Source organism: Felis catus, chromosome A2 (genome assembly GCF_018350175.1).
Source record: "Felis catus isolate Fca126 chromosome A2, F.catus_Fca126_mat1.0, whole genome shotgun sequence".
Taxonomy (NCBI): Eukaryota; Metazoa; Chordata; class Mammalia; order Carnivora; family Felidae; genus Felis; species Felis catus.
The window spans coordinates 77,764,671-77,785,336 of record NC_058369.1 but is presented as its reverse complement, the minus strand read 5'-3'; the positions used below and the strand labels follow the sequence as shown (position 1 = coordinate 77,785,336).

The 20,666-nt window shown below is 39.5% G+C and overlaps 1 protein-coding gene across 2 annotated transcripts in view; it reads left to right on the top strand.

Moving 5' to 3' along the window:
- The window catches only part of HBP1 (HMG-box transcription factor 1), a 30,437-nt gene that overhangs the window by 6,648 nt on the left and 3,123 nt on the right, over nt 1–20,666 (top strand). For both annotated transcript variants that reach the window (XM_011280326.4, XM_023250251.2), the window contains exons 2-9: nt 2,266–2,449; nt 4,428–4,656; nt 8,291–8,429; nt 8,797–8,908; nt 8,994–9,106; nt 11,186–11,342; nt 12,017–12,161; nt 19,057–19,374. In XM_011280326.4, coding sequence (XP_011278628.1) covers nt 2,266–2,449; nt 4,428–4,656; nt 8,291–8,429; nt 8,797–8,908; nt 8,994–9,106; nt 11,186–11,342; nt 12,017–12,161; nt 19,057–19,374 — 1,397 coding nt within the window. The remainder of the gene's footprint in view (nt 1–2,265; nt 2,450–4,427; nt 4,657–8,290; nt 8,430–8,796; nt 8,909–8,993; nt 9,107–11,185; nt 11,343–12,016; nt 12,162–19,056; nt 19,375–20,666) is intronic.

The following is a 20,666-nucleotide window of genomic DNA, read 5'->3' as shown; positions in this document are numbered from 1 at the left end:
TGCCCAGGATCTGGGTCATCTTTGAGGAGTTCAGGCGGAAAGCACCTGAAGTAGAATGTTAGAAATAAAGTACAGCAACAGGCAGTTTGGCTGCGTGTCAGGAACCTTAAGATGTTTAATTGCCATTCACCTACTAATGTGTCTCTGGAAATCTAAAGTAATCTGATACAAGCAGATATATATATTTTTTTCCAACGTTTATTTTTATTTTTATTTTTTTTTTTATTTTTGGGACAGAGAGAGACAGAGCATGAACGGGGGAGGGGCAGAGAGAGAGGGAGACACAGAATCGGAAACAGGCTCCAGGCTCTGAGCCATCAGCCCAGAGCCTGACGTGGGGCTCGAACTCACGGACCACGAGATCGTGACCTGGCTGAAGTCGGACGCTTAACCGACTACGCCACCCAGGCGCCCCCAAGCAGATATATTTTTAAAAAAAGAATGTAAACTGTTACTTAAGAATGAAGAAACTGGGAATAGCATGTTCAGCAGTAGGAGGGATAAGGAAATTTTGGTGTATCTTTGTGATGTATATTGTATAACTATTTAAAATAGATGTGTAAGAAAAATTAGTGACACAAGAAAATGCTTATAAACTTATGCTAAAGGAAAAGGCGTCAATTATAAATAATACAGAGTATGAAGGAAAATAAAATCTATGATGATAGGTATATGCATGAAAAATATTAGCAGTATCTAAATCTGGTTGGTGGGATTAGAAGTCACTGTTCCTTTTTTTTTTTTAATGCCTTGTTTCATTTCTCCCTCTCCCCGCACCCCCCCCCCCCCCCCCCCCGTTAGTGTATTTTATAGTTAGGAAAATTTACTTTGTAGTAAAAAGATTATGAAAAAGCCTTTGTAGAAAAAAATTTGCCAGTGTTACTAGTGTTTCTTGGTGAGTATGTTATGGTTTAGAAAGCTCTGGTATAAATACTAAGCAGTTAACATGTTTTCACAGCATTTTTGATCAGCCTAGGCTGGGGTACCAGATTTTTAGTGACTTTAAATTGCAGTATATTTTATTGTCTTATTGTGAGGAAAAACTTACATCTTGTTAGATTTTTGTGTGTGTGTATTTTGTCTTAGCACATTAGAGCTTTTTTTTTTTTTTTTTTTTTTTTTTAATGAGACTTGGAGTAAATCTTTGAAAAATCGGGAAATCTTCCTGCTGCTGTCACCCCTGTTAAATAACGAATTTGATCACTGTCCAAATGTAGAGTGTCAAAGGTATAACCACATTTTACTTTCATAACAAAATTTAGTCGGTGGAAATTATTTAGGTATATTAGCCTGTGTTGTTTTCTTCCTTGTGATCACTTTGTGGGCTTAAGATGTAGATTTACTATTTGCTTAAACTTACCATGATTATTATTCATCTTTCTAGAAATAAGTGATTCGGAAGGATAGGTATCTTTATTATGACTAGGTACCACATTTTCATGAAGAAAACATAGTATTTTGGGGTGCCTGGGTGGCTCAATTGGTTAAGCGTCTGACTCTTGATTCTGGTTTAGGCCATCCATGATCTCACAGTTTCATGAGTTCGAGCCCCACATTGGGTTCTGTGCACTGACTGTGTGGAGGCTGCTTGGGATTCTTCTTCTCCCTCCCTTCTTCTGCCCCTCCCCCGCTTGCATGCTCTCTGGCTCTCTCAAACAAACAAAAGAAAACAAAACATAGCATTTTCATTTTTTTGAGAAGTATAACATACGGGCATTTTAAGAAATTGTTTCTTAAAGGTCCTTCAGAGAATGTCGTTTTAAGTGTATTAAACCTGTTTATTTTCAGAGATGAGGAAACCACACAGTTGGCAAATAGAAAAATTGAAATAGAATTTTCAGAAAATGAAAAGGAAATAGAATATTTCTTCAGTCTTTTTTAATTTAATTGAGGAAAGTGTGTTAATTTTCTTTTAAATTTGAAGATACAAGTTGAAAAAGTGGTTTTGTTGGTCTCTCTTTGGGTCTCAGAGTTACCAGATTAAACAAGTAAAAGTATGTATAATGGTGCTAGTATTCTTTTTTAAAGAAAAGACTTTTATAAATTCAGATCCTTTGGGATCTGGGTGTAATTTAGTGCTGACTACATGGTCGTAGCCCAAGAAATCCGGGAGTCTGCCTGGTGTGAGGGACTTGAGGGGGATACAGAATGCAATGTATGATTAAGTGAAAGATGCAACATTAGGCGTCTCTGATGGATTTTATCCTTCCGCAATCTCCAGATCACACGACGTGACATTTTTTTCTATGTTATTTTTATTTGAAGTCGGAGCACCATAACATGGTGTGGGAAGTGAAGACAAATCAGATGCCTAATGCAGTACAGAAACTCCTGCTGGTGATGGACAAGAGACCTTCAGGAATGAATGACTCACTGGAGTTGCTTCAGTGTACTGAGAACTTGCCATCCTCGCCTGGATACAACTCCTGTGATGAGCACATGGAGCTTGGTAAACAAAATTCAAAGCATTGTAGGAATCTGAGATTCATACTTTTATGGTTAGCCAGCTTCTCCACCTGCCTTCAACTGCTTACAAGTCCCTGAAGTTTTTGTACCTTAGGAGTTTTCAGTGTACTCTTGTTATTGCTCGTAAGATATTATTTAAGACCAACGTAACTTTGGGCTGTTTATGGTTATCATAGAGCCTCACTTACAAATTACCAAACGAAACTGCTTTGGTGTGTAAAAGTTGGGCAGATCTGCTGCGGTGGGTAAAAGGTGGGTGTTAAACACCTCCGGGAAATCCTGCATGTGGCTCACGTTCCTTTTGAAACGTCCCTGTGAGCTGGTTGGTTTGTTGCTCTGGTGGGGACATCACGGCAGACCCTTGGAACTCGAAGGTCTGACCCTCGAGCTTATCACTGCTGCCAAGCTGCACCCGCGAGGTGCGGCCTGCAGAAGTGCACGGGTTTGGTGAGGTAGGATTTGGGATGGTGGTGCTGTGAGGCTGGTGTTGACGAGTAAACAGCTAGTGAGTGACCTGGGCCTGCTGCCCTGTCGTCGTTCTGCGTGGCTTCGGCTGCGTTCAGTACGCGGTTTTCTTCTGTGTTCACAAAACCCTTGAGAAACTGTAACTGTGTCCCGTGCTGAGCCAGAGGAGATGCTCTTTGGGAATTGGGAGATCCTCAAGGTCTTGGGACATAAACTGCTTGAACGCCAAGGGGTTGCCGGTGCTGGTGAGCGAGGAACACCAGTTTATTCAGCGGTTGATGCTGCACTGTTACAGTTTAGTGTCGGGAGGAAGTCAGAAGTCAGGGCCCAGGGTTGTCAAAAACTCGTACCACTCCTCGTTACTTCAGTTTGAAAGTAGTTAATTTCCTGAACTGGAAAGACAGATGAGCTCGTGACACACCACAAATAAAGAAGTGATGGTCAAGAACGTTGTCGGCTGCAAGGGAAGGGACATCGCTACATCACTGAGAGACTTACAGGGGGGTTTCTTAAGTTGCTGCGATCTTTTCCGGCTGCTCAGCGAAAGGGGGAGGGCTTCGAGTCGGTTTTCTGAGTGGATATCCTGAATCAGTACTTCTAAGTAAGACATCTCAGCTTTAGTAGGCTGTTCTGAGTCGTCTGCCTGAATAGAAATTGTATGCACATATGTTCTTCGTAACAGTTTAGAAGGACTCCCAAGACTAGAAGAGTTTCCTGACTGATATATTGAAGGGACCCTGGGACCTGTAGTTTGTTGTAGGTGTGTGTTTCATAAAGAATTTTTTGAGGCCTGCAAGATGCTTTTTCTCCCCTCCTTTTTCTTTTTTTTTAATACAATTTTTTTAGAATTCAGTCTTGGTGTTCACAGCTGTGGCATGTACATGGGCGTGTACATGGGCCTTGGGAACACACTTTTAGGAAAAAATAACAGATATTATTGAGTTTAGAACTCCTCAGTCAAAGCAAATAATTTAGCATAAAGTTGAATGAGTAGTACTTAAACCTTATAATATGATGTTAATCTCATCTCTGAAAATTGTTCTCAATATTGCAGTAATTTTCTATAACTGGGTAATGAAGTATGTGAATAAGTATATATATGTACACATAAAATGCCTTTTTCCTCCTTAAACATGTTAACATAAAAATGTCTTGGGGGTATATGGATTAATTCCAGGTAAGTTGTAAAAAAAAAATCAAAACACATACCTTGTTTTTACGGTCTGTGAACAGTTGTGGTAATTACAAGTCATTAATACATTTATATTCATTAAGTCTATTTTTCCATCAGGCTGTGTTGACCCTTGAATGTATAAGGTGTCATTTTTCAATGACATTTTTTAATGAAACTTGTTTCATTCAAGAAAACATTTCAAATTTATACTTCTCACGAAGTTTATTAGCCACATTTAAGGACTTCTTCTAGCTGTAATTACAATATTGTTCCCTGTGTTAGTAATGTCTTTTTTTATAACTTTGAGTGTGTTTGTTTGCAGATGACCTTCCTGAACTTCAGGCAGTTCAAAGTGATCCTACCCAATCTGCCATATACCAGCTAAGTTCAGATGTTTCACATCAAGAGTATCCAAGACCATCTTGGAACCAGAATACCTCAGACATATCAGAAAATACTTACGGTGAAAATGAGGTGGATTGGCTAACAGAATTAGCAAATATCGCCACCAGTCCGCAAAGTCCACTTATGCAGTGCTCATTCTACAACAGGTGGGAGTGCTGGCTATATTTTTATCGAAAACTTGTATCATTGCAAAGAGTTACTTATTTTTTTTCTAGTTTTAAAAGTAATAATGTTATTAACCATCTGATGAATGGTTTACTGAAATTAGAATTTAAGTGAAGTCCTTAGAATTGAGCTCATTGTTTTATAATGATTGCAGAGATATTTCACCTAATATCATGGTTTCATATTTTGAGAAGTAGATAAAAGTACTATGAGAAGCACCTGGGTGGCTCAGTCAGTTCAGCACCTGACTTCTGTTCAGGTCATGATCAGGCTCATGAGTTCACGCCCCTTGTTGGGCTCTGCACTGACAGTGTGCAGCCTGCTTTGTATCCTCTCTCTTTCTTTCTGTCTCTCGTTCTCTGTCTCTCAAAAATAAACATTAAAAAAAAGTGACATGAGTTAAGTTTTAGTAAATGTTTTAAAGTCCTCAAAAAGTAAACTACACCAAGAAATACTTGTATTATATATTTATGCTTAGAGAAATGAAAATTATACTTGTCTAAAGGACCATAACTATAATAAACATTAAAAACAATTTTTTTTTATGTTTGTTTATTTTTAAGAGAGAGAGAGCACAAGCAGGGAAGGAGCAGAGAGAGAGAGACGGGGAGTGGGGGAATCCGTAAGCAGGCTCCAGGCTCTGAGCTGTCAGCATAGAGCCTGACGTGGGGCTCGAACTCAGAAACAGTAAGATCATGACCTGAGCCAAAGTTGGACACTTAACTGAGTTGACCCACCCAGGCGCCCCTATAATAAACATTCTATTTAAAAATTTTATCAACCTTGAATTTGGTTCCATTTGATCTAGGTTTATTTTCTTCCACAGTATATGTGAGCTTACGTTATTTACCAGTTTGTGGAAACTAAAATTGCTAATATTAAAATCTTGAATTTAATAAAAGTGAACTCCCATTGGTAAAAACCACTGTTTCGTATACCCAGACCAGAGGACTAGAGTTTCCAGAAATGAGTTGCTGTGCTATGAAATTATGGAAGCTTTGAACTAAAATTCCTAGAGAGACCTAAGTGGATAATGTTTCACTAATTATCGCTAAAGTTATAAAGTTATCTATGTAAAACGACCTAGATAAACACAATAGTTTGTAGGGGAGAGAAGTGCCCAGATTTGTACTCACATGGGTAGACAGACCATAGTCTATACAAGATGATGTAGGAATAACTGAATTTTGGTAATGCTTCTAACTTACTGTAATTCTTTGCTAAGACATAAACTTTTCATGTGTGAAATTCTGGCTTTCTTGTAACCCATTAAATTTTGCTGTGTTTTCTTTTCCCCCCTGTTTGGCAGGATATTGGTCTTGATTAGGGCAAATTCAATGTAGTTAACTAAATTTTTCAGTTTAATTCCATGAAAATTTCCTAGAAAGAAAAAAAATAGTCAAAAAGCTAAAAATTTGTTGGCAGTTATAAAAACAGACCCTGATCTTCCCATTGGGCTTTTTCTAGTTTAGAGATAACACTTCTTTTTTTAATAGCAAACTTAGAATTAATATAGTTCATGGAAAGTTGAGCAAACCCTTAAGGTAGGTAATCGATAAAAACATAAGTAAAGAAGGAATATTTTCCTTAAGATATAAATTTATTCTCTGTAGCACTTTCTTTCTTTCTCTCCCTTTCTTTCTTTCTTTCTTTCTTTCTTTCTTTCTTTCTTTCTTTCTTTCTTTCTTTCTTTCTTTCTCAATGTTTATTTATTTTTGAGAGAGAGAAAGAGAGAGAGACAGAGACAAACAGGGTAGAGCAGGGGAGGGGCAGAGAGAGAGGGAGACACAGAATCCGAAGCAGGCTCCAGGCTCCGAGCTGTCAGCACAGAGCCTGATGCAGGGCTCAAATCCACGAACTGGGAGATCATGACCTGAGCTGAAGTCGGACGTTTAACTGACTGAGCCACCCAGGCACTCCTCTCTGCAGCATTTTCTATGCTTCCCTGCCTCCTAGGGAACAAGACCAAGAGGCTCTCACTGCTGTCTCTCCTGCCTTTTAACACTGTCAGTGGCTGTTCATGCTCCTTCTTGTAGCGTGTTAAACCGTGTTAGTTGTTGAGCTTTGGATGTCTGAAGTTGTCACTGTACAGTACCAAGGGGTTGAGGACAGGTAAAGTTTACATTACTCCTGCATAGATAGAGGGATGGAGAGATGCTGTTGGTATTTTAGACACGTGTGGCATGTTAATTTTTACAGAACATTTAGGCCATATACATTTCAGAAAATTGCATTGTTACTTCTCTTTAAATGGTTCAACAGAAGAACTGATAAACCCATTTTCTTTTATTAGTCATGAAGGCAGGATATACTTAAGGAATTTTTAGCAGTTTGGCCATTCTTTTTTTAAAAAATTTTTTTTTCAATGTTTATTTATTTTTGGGACAGAGAGAGACAGAGCATGAACGGGGGAGGGGCAGAGAGAGAGGGAGACACAGAATCGGAAACAGGCTCCAGGCTCCGAGCCATCAGCCCAGAAGTTTGGCCATTCTTTAATACTCCATGAAGATATAAATGTTTTAATAAAAGGAAGAACTGGAGCAAAGATGAATCATTAAGTATTTGTCGTTTGAAATCCAAAATTGACTGGAGAATGTGCTAAAACACTTAGAAATTTGAGGGGTTTTTAAGAAGTGATAGGAACATGAAGGCAAAGTATAGTTTTATGGACTCTTATTCCAGAGTAACTTCTGCAAAGATATAATGAAAAAGTGTTAATAAGGGTAAAATAAAAATTGAGGGGCTAACACAGTTTCTCAGGGAGTAAGGGAAGAATCGGAAAGGAAGATATTTCTCCCCCTTTTTAAAAGAGGGTTAGTCCAGACATGCGTATACTTTTTTCTGTTAAGCACCAGATTCCTATTTTGCATCTCTGAGAACTGTCCTGATTGGGGACCATTGGGCTGGTTGGTCTCCTAGACCTGCAGTCTTCCTCTCTGCTGCTTTCCAGAGCGCAGTGCACATGCTGGGCACCCTGACTGGGAGTGCTGCTTTTAGTGTTACCCCTCCTGGGAACAGTTGACTCTTAATCAAAGGTGATCCTGTGGGAAGATAACTAGCCTTATGAGTAGATGGTTTTTGACAAGCCTGTATCAGGAAATAGGAAGTAGTGTCCAGTTACAGGAAGTTCCATTTAGGCTGCTTCCCGCTAGAATAAGTTTAAGCATTGTAGCTTCAGGTAGTTCATTGTATCTGCACAGTGACAGGTGGTTGGTAGACGGAGGCTTCGGTGTTGGTCACGTTAGGCTGAGATGCCGTGTTCATACTGACTGCAGCAAAGTAGAAGAGAGAAGTGGACAGGGAGCCTGCACATTATTCGTTACGTTTGTATGTACTTGCTGATACAAAAATGGGTGAATAAGTGAAAGTAACTTGGAATTTAAAATACATGGATAAATATGAAAGAAAGAACAGTATTTGAAATGTGTGAAGAGGGCTTGGGTAAGAAGCTAAGGAACTGCAGACTACAAATGAAATCTTGATGTCTTTAGTGTTTTCCGTAGGTGTCTTCTATGTGATAACATTGGTATTATGAATATGAAGTTCTTTTCATCAAAAGGAAAGATCTGCTTTAAGGACCTATGCTTTATGGTTAAAACTGCTTCCTTATTTTAGATCATCTCCTGTACACATCATAGCTACTAGCAAAAGTTTACATTCCTATGCGCGCCCTCCACCGGTGTCCTCTTCTAAGAGTGAGCCAGCCTTCCCTCATCATCACTGGAAGGAGGAAACCCCAGTCAGACATGAAAGGGTGAGTTAATTCATGAGATGAAACTGTTACGAAGTTTGCACAGCACTGAAATATGTTAACTTTCCTTTTCTGTGAAGTCCTTTTGAAGCACGTGCAGATGGGAAATTGTCTCATTGCTCTGCTGGTGATCTGGATTAGATTTTACATACAGCTCTGTTCACTGTTAGCAAAGTTTGTTACCAGTGGGAACATGCATTTAACTAAAACTTCCAGAAACTTCAGTTTTCAGAGGCATAGTTTTTCCTAAGTTTACAGGTGTTTTAAGTTATCCACTAATGAGGAGAGAGAGCCTGAAGCCTTGGGATAAAGACAGATATTAACAAAATATGTTACAAAATAAAAAAGTTTCTGATATTTTTCTCCATAGGCAAATAGTGAGTCAGAATCTGGCATTTTCTGCATGTCCTCCCTCTCAGATGATGATGATTTGGGATGGTGCAATTCCTGGCCTTCAACTGCTTGGCACTGTTTTTTGAAAGGTAAAAAACAACTTGAATTTTTGCAGCTTACTTATGTAGCATGCTAGTCAGATAGCTAATATTTGCTTTTCTACTCAAACTTTAGGCACACGACTGTGCTTTCATAAGGGAAGCAAAAAGGAATGGCAGGATGTTGAAGATTTTGCTAGAACTGAAGGCTGCGTTAATGAGGAAGATCTCCAAGTGGGCACTCACAAGGTTGATTTAAAATTTGTAAAACTTTTCCCAAGTCTTTCGTGAGAAAACATAGGCTTATTATTAATCTTTAGGAGTATCCTCCATTTATTTTCGTATTTAAGTGACACCTTACGTTTTAGGTGGAAGTTTTGTGACTGTGTTATTGCTTAGCTGGATGGAGGACAGCAGTGTCTTTAAGTTCACCTTTGTAATTATGCTTTCTGAGATGGGAAAATGATGTATTCCTTAGTTCTTTTTATACATTTTACGTTGGGAGAAATGAAATGAACAGGGGTGCCTGGGTGGCTCAGTCAGTTAAGTGTCCAATTTCAGCTCAGGTCATGATCTCACAGTTTGTGGGTTCGAGTCCTGTGTCAGGCTCTGTGCTGATAGCTTGCTCAGAGCCTGGAGCCTGCTTTAGATTCTGTGACTCCCTCTCTTTCTGCCCCTCTCCCCTGTCACACTGTACTCTGTCTCTCTCTCTCTCTCTCCCAGAAATAAACATTAAAAAAAAAATACAATGAACAAATGAACCAAGGCTTTTATCTTATGTAATGTACAAAGTGGTTAATTCCCAAATGGATAATTGAGAGTTGATTATATGAAGTTACTTTTTAAATGATAAAACATTGGCATTTTTAAGTTGATAAGCAGAAGCAGTAGTTAGGATAAATGTCCGTTAGTGCCTTTAAAATCTTAATCTTTGCAATCTTTTAATTTCTCCATCTCCACTGTAGGCAGAGGAATTGGGCATGTGAAGTGTGCTTGTTTAAAATTCCTGTTTTGATCCTGCTGTTGTTACTAACTGTTGAGTCTCTGGTCTTGGAGTCAGGAAACCTGGATTGTCTTTCTGGTTCTTCTAGCAATTGTCTGTGTGACTGATGTTGGGCAGATTGTTGACCCCACTGTGTGTGGGCTCCCTGATCTGAAAATAGATTGGATCAGTTTTGACACCTTGTAGCTCTAGGAATGAGAAGATCCCGTAATGTAGTTACAGATAACATGGCTGTGGTCTCCACCTGCATGTTGGACACCTGCATGAGTCACAGTCAGTTCTTCCTACTCAGCTTATTAGTATAACCAAGCCTGGACTCACCTTTTCTTCCCCTTCCTGGCCTACTTCTTCTCCCTTCTTTTAAAGGTATTGTTAGCCTTCTTGATTGACAGATTGAAAACCAAGAAGTTGAGTGTTCCCCTCCCCGCCTTCATACTCAGTGGATCACTTCTCTTTCCTTAGAGGTGTTGTGCAGTCCTCCTTCTCTCTCACTACCTCTTTCATGCACTAGTGTCATAAGGATCGGACACAATAGCTAGCTGGTGGCGTGTCGGTCTCCTTGTTTTTTCTGTGACTTTAAGGGTAGGGATCATGGTTCTTAATGTGTTTTCAGAACCTAGCACCTGGTGTGTGCCAACTGCTCAATAAATCAGTTGGATTAAAATTTAGCCCTTTTCTACCACCATGGCACTTGTCCGTTTAAGACTGTGATGGGTTTCTCTCATCATATCTTCAAATACATTGAATACTAGAGGCACCTTTTATTCTGCAGACTTTAATCATCTTAAAGTTGACAGTGGTTAGTGAAAATACTTGCATTGACTTCCAGTGCCCTCTCAAAGGAAAGTTTAAGCACTTCACCTGTCCTTTAGACTCCTTTGCTTACTAACTGGCCCTCCTTTTCAGTCTTCTTTGCCGCACTCCTGAACCCCCTGGTATTTTTAGCAAATACTCAGCACTCTCCAGAGAAGGCTGGTTTCACCTGTTCCTGGCATGAGGCATGTTCTTCTACCTTCTGGGTTTCATTCTTTTAAATCCCCATTCCAGTGGGAACTGAACCCTGCCTCCTCTCTCTGAGTTAACATCTCCCTTTATCAAGTGCATTAGCATTGTTACATTTCAGTGAAAGTGCTTGTGCCAGTCTGTTTGGCATTGCAGTGATTTATATACGTGCCTTTCTTCACTACTGGGTGGAAAGCAAGGACCCTAAAGACAGGGATCCTGTCTTGTTTATTTTACTTTTTCTACAGACTCTTACACATAATAGAAACTTCATTATGTGTTGAATTAAATATTGTTTGTTCACTCTGTGCATGTATTTTCAGGGCTATGGTTCTGATGGTCTAAAGTTGTTATCACATGAAGAAAGTGTATCATTTGGCGAGTCTGTACTGAAGTTGACTTTTGATCCTGGTACAGTAGAAGATGGCTTACTTACTGTAGAGTGTAAGCTGGACCACCCTTTCTATGTTAAAAATAAAGGTAGGGTGTCAATTTGAATTTATAGTAACTTTTTAAAGAAAACAACTTAAATCTGGAAAGATGTCTTGTGGTATAATTCTTTGATGATTAAGAAAAAAACTTGAAGGGCAAACTTCTTTCAAACTACACAGAACTACCATAGAAAGGGTTTATAATAACACCTAATGGTGCTTTAGGGTCTTAGCAGTCGTTAGGCGGGGCTGCACTTCTCTGGGTATGAACTCGTACATTCAGGTAGCTTACTATATAAGCAGCTCTCTGTTATCTTGGTATCATTTGGGGGAATGTGATATTCTGGTAATTGCACTGAAATCACTTTTCAGAGATTCATTACACTAACACCATGTTAAAAATAATTCAGAGGCTGTTTTGTGGTCTTGGTCATTGTCACCTATTATTACTATCTTGGAAATTGATGGAAGTGTTGATTGATAGAATCTGTGTATTAATAAAACACCGAATCCAACAAGTTTTGGAGAGCTTCGCACTGCTTAAAGGAAATACTTGGGACTTATTTTGTGGCAAAGATACAGGACATGTTAAAAATCTGCTGAGACTTAAGTAGTAACCTATTTTCAAGGTTCAGAAGTGAAAGGCCTATTGTAGAATAAATAATTAGGGTCCCTTCTGTCAATCCCTATCCTTTATGTAACTGCTGTTTGATTTGATTTTAGGTTGGTCATCGTTTTATCCAAGCCTGACTGTGGTACAGCATGGCATTCCATGTTGTGAGATCCATATTGGTGATGTATGTCTACCTCCCGGACACCCCGATGCCATTAATTTTGATGATTCAGGTGTTTTTGATACATTTAAAAGGTATTATTGGATTCTTTTCCTGTTGTTAACGTTTACCTTTAACCTCTCTAATGGTTGCGAAGTCAGATATTTAGGAGGCTAAATCTCAAAGGTTTGAAGATTATAAAAGGACTACTTAGAGCAATATGATTAAATGAAAACATATTCAGGAATTGAACTAACAAAGTAATAGTTCCAGGGGAGCTTTACACATAGTCATCATGCAGGAAAACCATGAGTTCATAAACATTTGGTATTAGATTAGGAAAAATACCACATGTTACGTGACCAGGAACTAAACGGATCAACTTTGATAGTTATTCTATATATATAGAAAACTGCTGTATCTGGCCAGCTGTTTTAACCAGTCCTTAAGTCTCTTAGTAGTGTTTTTTTGTACTTACCTGTCCTTTTCTTTCCATAACTGTATCTTTAATAATTCATTTCGACCAAGGGCATTAGTAGCATGAATTAACAAATAGTAAAAATAGCAAAAACACTTGACATTTGGAAAATCTTAAAGAGGGAAGTGAGTTTTTTGGACATCTTCTTGCTAGTACGTGGTAGAACAGAACAAGTACCCCTGGGTCCTGATGCTCGAGGGGGTTGATGAGCTGTCTCAGTTTGTTCTGGTCTCAGCACTGAGAGGCCCGCATTCCTGGAAACCCCGCAGGCCTGGCTCAACCAGGGCAGTTATTCCCCTACTCCCAGAAGGTATCCAGAGAAAGTCTGTTTATAGGTATCTGGAATTTTAAAACTCATTTTTTCTTTAAGATAATTGCTAGTGTTTATTTTTAAGAGAGAGAGACAGCAAGTGGGGCAGGGGCAGAGAGAGACAGAGACACAGAATCCGAAGCAGGCTCCAAGCTCCCGAGCTGTCAGCACAGAGCCTGACTTGGGTCTCTAACTCACCAGCTATGAGGTCATGACCTGAGCCGAAGTCAGATGCCCAACCCACTGAGCCACCCCAGAGTCCCTCTTTAAGATAATTATTAAGTTCATAGGCATTAAGAGAATCCAGAATACCTGCTGGCCTATAGGTTTTATTTATTTCATTAATTTAATATAATAAAACGTAAGGTTAATATATTTTTATTTTGAAAGGATATGTGAGGCTGTTATTTTAAAAAAGCACCTAGCACAGGCCCTGGCACAGGCTTTATGCTCAGTAAACATCTGCAGATTGCAATCTAAATGCTATTGGTTACATCCCTCATACACTCTGTTCTTTTTACAAATTCAAGAGAAATGAGGTGGTTTTGAGGTCTGATACTCTGAAGTATTCTTAGGATGTAGGTCAGTGATACCTCGTATGTTTTGGTGAGAATATTCTAAAGATAGAAAAACTTTGGAAGATAATTTGATCTTTTTTTTTTTTTTTCTTATTGAGAGAGAGAGAGAGGAACAGAGAGAATCCCAAGCAGGCTCTGCTGTCAGTTCAGAGACCGACCAAGAGCTCAATCCCATGAACTGTGAGATCATGACCTGAGCTGATACCAAGACATCAAGGGTCAGACACCTGACCGACCAAGCAACCCAGGCGCCCCTAATATGGCTTTATCTTAGAACACTGAGTATCAACAATTCCATTCCTGTGTGTGTGTGCCCTAGAGAAGTAAATCCTTACAGACACGCAGAAGGAGATGTATAAGTTAGGTCATCATGGCTGTGTTGCTCAGGATCGCACAACGTGGAAACAATACAACATTAAGTGGAAAATGAATGAGCCACAGCCATATATTTTGAAACATGGATCAATTTTAGAAATAATGTTAAGTAAAATTAGTCTCAGAAATACATGGTAGAATTCCATTTTTTATGTGTGGAATCAGATATTGTTTGGAAATAGATCTAATAAAATTACAAATCTAATTACATTTATATAATTTTTACTTAATATATATAATATACATTACACAGTTATGCTGGGTATCCCCAAGACAACCCCTGGGTTCAGTGACATACCAGGAGGACTCATAGGATTCAGTATGTAGTCACACTCCTGCCTAGGATTTCTTCTAGTGAAAGGATATGAAGCAAAATCCTGAAAAGGAAAGGCACGTGGGGTGAAGGGTGGAGGAAGCCGGGCCTCCAGGACTCCTCCCAGCGCAATCTCACAGCACCCTTATTTCTCTCAGCAGTGAGTTATAACAATAGGGATGAACTGGCATCTGCCGGGGAAGCTGTTACACACTCAGCACTAGGGTTTTTACTGGGAGCTGGTCGCACAGGCTGCCTCTGCCTTGCGTGTACTCAAATTCCAGACTTCCAAAAGGAAAGCAGGTGTTTAGGGCTAACCATGTTGTTTGTACACACAATTGAGGCACAGTGAGCTACTCTTACCAGGGTGGGAATAAAGAACCTTCCTAAAATCGCAATTCCAGATGCTAGTCCAGGGCCAGCCTTTTAAGGATACCCTCAGGATAGCAGTCCGGCCCGCTGTGTTACAGGTGCCACATAACAAAATGTTTACAGGGGCGCCTGGGTGGCTCAGTCGGTTAAGAGTCCGACTTCAGCTCAGGTCACGATCTCGCGGTCCGCGAGTTCGAGCCCCGCGTCGGGCTCTGGGCTGATGGCTCAGAGCCTGGAGCCTGCTTCCGATTCTGTGCCTCCCTCTCTCTCTGCCCCTCCCCCGTTCATGCTGTGTCTCTCTCTGTCTCAAAAATAAATAAAACGTTAAAAAAAAAATTTTAAAAACAAAATGTTTACATATTACATGTTGATACAATGGATATATTAACCTAATTAATGCTACTATAGATTAATAGAATGCTATTATATTAACACTATAGTGTTTATATGTTCTCTTTATGAATAATGCATTATTTTTATAATAAAATATTGAAAAAAGTAAGGGGATGATAAACCATTCAGGAGAGTGGTTATCTCTGGGGGTGGCAAATGTGGAACTATTTAGTGAGAGTAGAAATAGTCTATTTCTTAATTAGGTTGTGGGTTCACTCCTTTGTATGCTTTATAACATAAAAGTTAAATACATTTTTTACATACTAAGTTTTGCGTAGTGAAAAACCTTTTTTAAGCAAAAACAACACTAACCTACCTAATTTTTTTTCCAAGACGGTAGGTTCTCATCAGTTGGTCATACTGAATAGCAGTCACCCCTAAGATGACCTTGGACATTGGTCTCATTTTCCTGTGGAGTGACTTTCTGCTCCCCAGTAAGGAGTGGAAAATGGGCAGTTTCATCCAGGAGAAAAGAGCATGACAGAGTTGAGAAGCATGAAATTGACTGAATTTTCATTGTGGATTAGATTGTGACTTGGCAGGTTAAGGGAAGTGCTGTCTGTTATAAGGAGGGCCAGAAAGGGAAGGAAGGCAGGAAGAAACATTTGTCCAAAAGGGAACCCCAGAATCGGTTCCCAGGGACAGTCTGGGGATTTGGGGGCAGCTCCTGGGTCCTGCTGTACAGGGAAGGACATCTGATTAGATTTTACCTTGGTAAGGACCAGAAGTCAGCCATAGATGAGCTTTTAAACACAATTTATAGTTCGTTGGTAGAAAGGAAGCTTTTAAGTGAGAGTATGATTTGAAGAAGCCCATTCCAGACACAATTGAGGCCAGTCTTCTGGGCATCAGGCAGGTTTCAGACTGTCACTTCTGACTTTGTGAATTTAGCATTTCTGTTCAAGTGATAGAATTTAACTCCTGAGTGTCCAGTGTGTACCAGGTGCTGTACATGTGTTAACGTACTTAATCTTCACAATCCTATGAGATTATAGCCTCACTTTACCGGCGGTGGGGGAGGGGACGGTGCTTAAGGAACCAGAAACAGCCATTTGTGTCAGAACCAAGATTCAAGTCTGTATCCTTTCGAGACTCCAAATTTTGTGTTCTATCAATCAATCTCGGCTATTTCTACAGTAATAATAATATATACCCCAATGAATACTTGCTATGTGCCAGCCTCTGCCCTGAGTTTTGTAGACACTGTTCTGTTAGCTCAGCCACACTACACGGCATGTGTTCAGTTCATTTTAGAAATAAGTATACTGAGGCTAGATGTTTATTTACTCTGTCCAAGTCATACTACTAGTAGGTAGAAGAGGTGGGGTCTGAACCCAATTAAAATTTTACATTATTATGTTCTGCAGAACTTTTTTCACCTCTTCATTAGTCATCAGATATTTGAATTTGAGAGCCTAGTGTATGTGTTGGGCGTGGGGATTTAGAATCTGTTAAGACATGGGCCTGCTTCTTTGCTTCCAGTCTAGAGAAGGAAGTGGATTAGTAAATGTGTACGGTGTGGTGTGTGCTGATTGAGAGATGTGGCCTGGTAGGTGCTCTGGAGCTAGGATGCGGGGATTCAGATCCTAGCTTTGCCGATTTGTTGTGGAAGCTGGGATAAATCAATGAACTTTTCCATGCCTCTGTAAAAAAAAAAAAAAAATCTGTTCAAGGATAATGTTGAAGGGAGGATTAAAGTGAGTAAGTGAGTGTCTGTGACTATGGTTAATAGACACAACACTACTGTGGAGTTTTTTTTTTTAAGAATAGAAATTAGGGGGCGCCTGGGTGGCTTGGTCAGTTAAGTGTCCGACTTCGGCTAAGATCATGATCTCACGGTCTGTGAGTTTGAGCCCCGCGTCGGGCTCTGTGCTGACAGCTCAGAGCCTGGAGCCTGTTTCAGATTCTGTGTCTCCCTCTCTCTCTGCTCCTCCCTGTTCATGCTCTGTATCTCTCTGTCTCAAAAATAAATAACGTTAAAAAAAAATTAAAAAAAAAATAGAAATTAGGGGGGCACCTGGATGGCTTGGTCAGTTAAGCCTCCAACTCTTGATCTTGACTCAGGTCATGATCTCAGTTTGTGGGATCGAGCCCTGCACGGGGCTCTGCACTGACATCTCAGAGCCTGCTTGGGATTCTCTGTCTCTTTTCTCTCTGCCCCTCCCCTGTTTGAGCCCACTCCCTCCCTTCCTTTCCACCCCCCCCCCTTCAAAAATAAATATACTTTAAAAAAATAGAAAAAAGAATAAACATTAGTGAATGTGGGAAAGGGTATTTGAGCTTAAGGAATGGCAGGGAGAAAAAGTGGAGGCATGAAACAAGGCACGTTTCAGGAACTACTGGTAAAGAACTTTAAAAAAATTTTTTAAAGTGTATTATTTTGAGAAAGAGAGAGAGAGAGAGAGAGAGAGAGAGAGAGAGAGAGAGAGAGAGGGGCAGACAGAGAGAGGGAGAAAGAGGATCTCAAACAGGCTCTGTGTTGTCAGCATGGAACCTGACATAGGGCTTGAACTTAGCCAAAACCAAAAGTCAGATGCTCAACTAAGTCACTTGGGCACCCCAAGGAGAAAGAATTGAGTGTGGCAAAGGTAAAGCTTTGTTTTAGACATTCTGTGTAATATTTTAATGCTATAGTCATATCAAAATCTGAATTCTGTGATTGAATATTCAAACTACTTTTACGTTGTATCCATAATGGAAGTAGAAGAGTTACATTTGTACCACTAGATGGTAGAGTTTTCAAATTTCAGTAATTAGCTTGCTTCTATTTAAATCTTTTGGTATTTCAAGTTGTAAATAAATACTTCAGTGGAGATTAATAATTTTGTGTCAGTTTCATTTATAATGTTTTAGTTTTGTTTTTCTAAATTATATATGGGAGGGGATCGAGATAGCAAAAATTGTTTCTTTGACATAATCCTGACTGCTGAGTATTGATTAGATGATTTTGGTATCATATTTATTTCATGTAATACCTTTAAAAAAAACCCCACATGTTGTGTGGTTGATAATTGGTAGAAGTCATTTTCATTGTGTGTGGTAACTGGCATGGGCTTCATGCACTTAGTTCTCTCCATCTGTTTCTGGAATAATTCATAATCTCCTATTGCTTTACCTTTAGGTAGATACTGTTTCTGTAGTTAGTATCAACCTGTTTTCATGTATTATCAGAACTTCTGTTTCAGGGAGAGAAGTAGGGGTTGGATTTAGAATAAAAGGCTTTCTGTTAAGATAAAAAGTAGAAGCAGTAGGCATGAACACAGTTGGAACAAAAGAAATCTTTTGACCGGTGTAATCTTTAGGCTGTTGTCTACACCAGCTCTACTTCTCAGGTAATATTTTCAGTTAATCTATTGTGTGTTCACCCTGACGTTAGCCAGTGGCAAGGTGGAGGACCATGGTTTTGGTGAGGAAACCTAGGGCTTTGGAGGTGGACAAATCTGGGTCTGGATCTAGTAGCTGCATGGCCTTGGGTGAATAATACTTTTTCTTTCTTAGCTTGTTTCTTTATACAAAGAGAGGATAATAAAGCTTGTTGGGAAGATAAGGTAGTATGCATAGCTTATTTCCGTGCCTGTGTAAACTGAACATATACTGAATAGGGCTTTGCCTGATCAATGTGAGGTTTTACTCTTAAGTTACTAAGCTGTGTTATAATAGATGGATGGCCTTCAGGGGAGATTGATGTATGTTTGACTGTTTTGACCTAAACAAACAAAAAATTGTAAGTTCTTTTAGTTGTATTCAGTCACTCTGGACTGTCCTTCCCCAACACTCGGTCTTGCATAGCAACTAGTCCTAGGCCTTGTTTACGCCTGCCACTCCAATTTAGTTTTCTAGCTTTAGGCTTCTGTAGGCCAAGAAATCAGATTATCAAATTTTTCAAAAAGTGAATCTGAAGTAGTAATTAAGTGGGTTGTGGGGGATCTGGAGGAGGTACTTGCTATAAATAAAGTGCGTGGATTTTCTTTTGGGGGGCTTGAAATCTTTAACTTTTATACTCTGTGCAGATTAAAAAAAAATTTAGTGCATATATAAGCTTTCATCTTATAAGCAACTGTCAGTGGTGAAGGTGGTTAAACATCGTACAGGGGAAAAAAAGTGTTTTCAGTTTTTTATAAATCAGATAATCAAATCGAATTAAAACCATGTTAATTTTTTTTTTTTTAAGCTATGACTTCACACCTATGGATTCTTCTGCAGTCTACGTGTTAAGCAGTATGGCTCGTCAGCGTCGTGCATCTTTGTCTTGTGGGGGGCCTGGAGGCCAGGACTTTGCAAGATCTGGACTTAGTAAGACCTGTGGCTCATCGGGGTCATCACAGCTCTCTCCCAGTTCTTTGTACGCTAAAGCCGACAAAAACCACAGCTCAGGGACTGCAAGTGCCACTTCTCCTAACAAGTGCAAAAGACCAATGAATGCCTTCATGCTTTTTGCCAAAAAATACAGAGTTGAATATACTCAGATGTATCCAGGGAAAGATAACAGGTAAAAATTCTATTTGTGAATCTAATAGTGAACTCTTCTGTGCAGTTCACAGGAACTGGGAGTTAAGTAAACTTCTCGCTTAGTAGCTTTTTTGATCGAATTCTTGTTTTCTTAGGTTGACTTTCAAAAGTTAGCTTCATGGGTAACTATTTTATGATACCTAGAGGGATAATTCGGTCACCTGGGTGGGTAAGGGTCTGCCTTCTAAAATAACATTGTCATTTGCCTGTTGGAAGACATGGTTCTGACTGTCCTATCTTTATAGAAAAAGTTTCTTGTGTCAGATCGCAAGTGTCCCTCCTCTACGCCTGTGTCATACTGTGGAAGATGCAGGCTTTGGCGGTTTGTAGTCTTTTTGACACTCATAGTAGTTACTACAAACTGCCAGAGACTAAACATACAGGTGGCATCAGTGATAGCCCACGGATGAAATCCACACTGGTCCTTTCTGCCCTGCTTGTTTGTACTCCTCGCTCATCTGAGTCCTTTAGCGCTCACTTCCTCTCAAAGCATTGAAATGACTTCTTCCAATCTCCTTAGTTTCCTGACCATCAAAACTGCTGTCTCCCATTACCCTTGATAGCATGAGCAAAGTCATGTGATTATCCACATAAAATAATTGAGTTTTTGAATTCGAGTCTGAATGTCTCATGAGCGCAAGATAGAGGGAGAGGGAATTGACAGTTTCAGGTCAACATAATGTGATATTTGTAGATTCCGTAAAATCCTCTCCACACAACATCTACTTAACATCTATCACCACACCGTTACAGATTTTTCACATAAAGAGAACTTTTAAGAGCTACTCTTCACAACTTTCAAAAGTACCATACAGTACACCTGTGCACTTTACCTCGTCCCCAGGGCCTTCCTTGTTTTATAACTGGAAGTTTGTACCTTTTGACTCCCTTCTCCCATTTCGTCCAGCCCCCACCCCTAGCCTCTGGCAGCCACTAAACTGTTCCTATGAGCTTATTCATTTTTAAGTATTTACATTTTAACAACAGAAATTTCTCCAACCAAATGCACTTGTGATTTGGGAATTGATACCTAAATATTTTTTACCAGTTTAACTGGTAAATGTGTTGACCATTATGTGGTACCTTTAACCCAAAGACTGTAAAAACTGGTTTTGATTCTAAAGGAAGATAATAGTATTTAATTGCATCGACTTACTGGAAAATGTACATACGTATCTAGTACATATTTAATTTCTTGTTAAGTAGTGGAGCTGTGGTTACTATTCTTCTGAGGTTCAGATGCCTGCCTCTAGCTTCCCCATCAGTCACTAA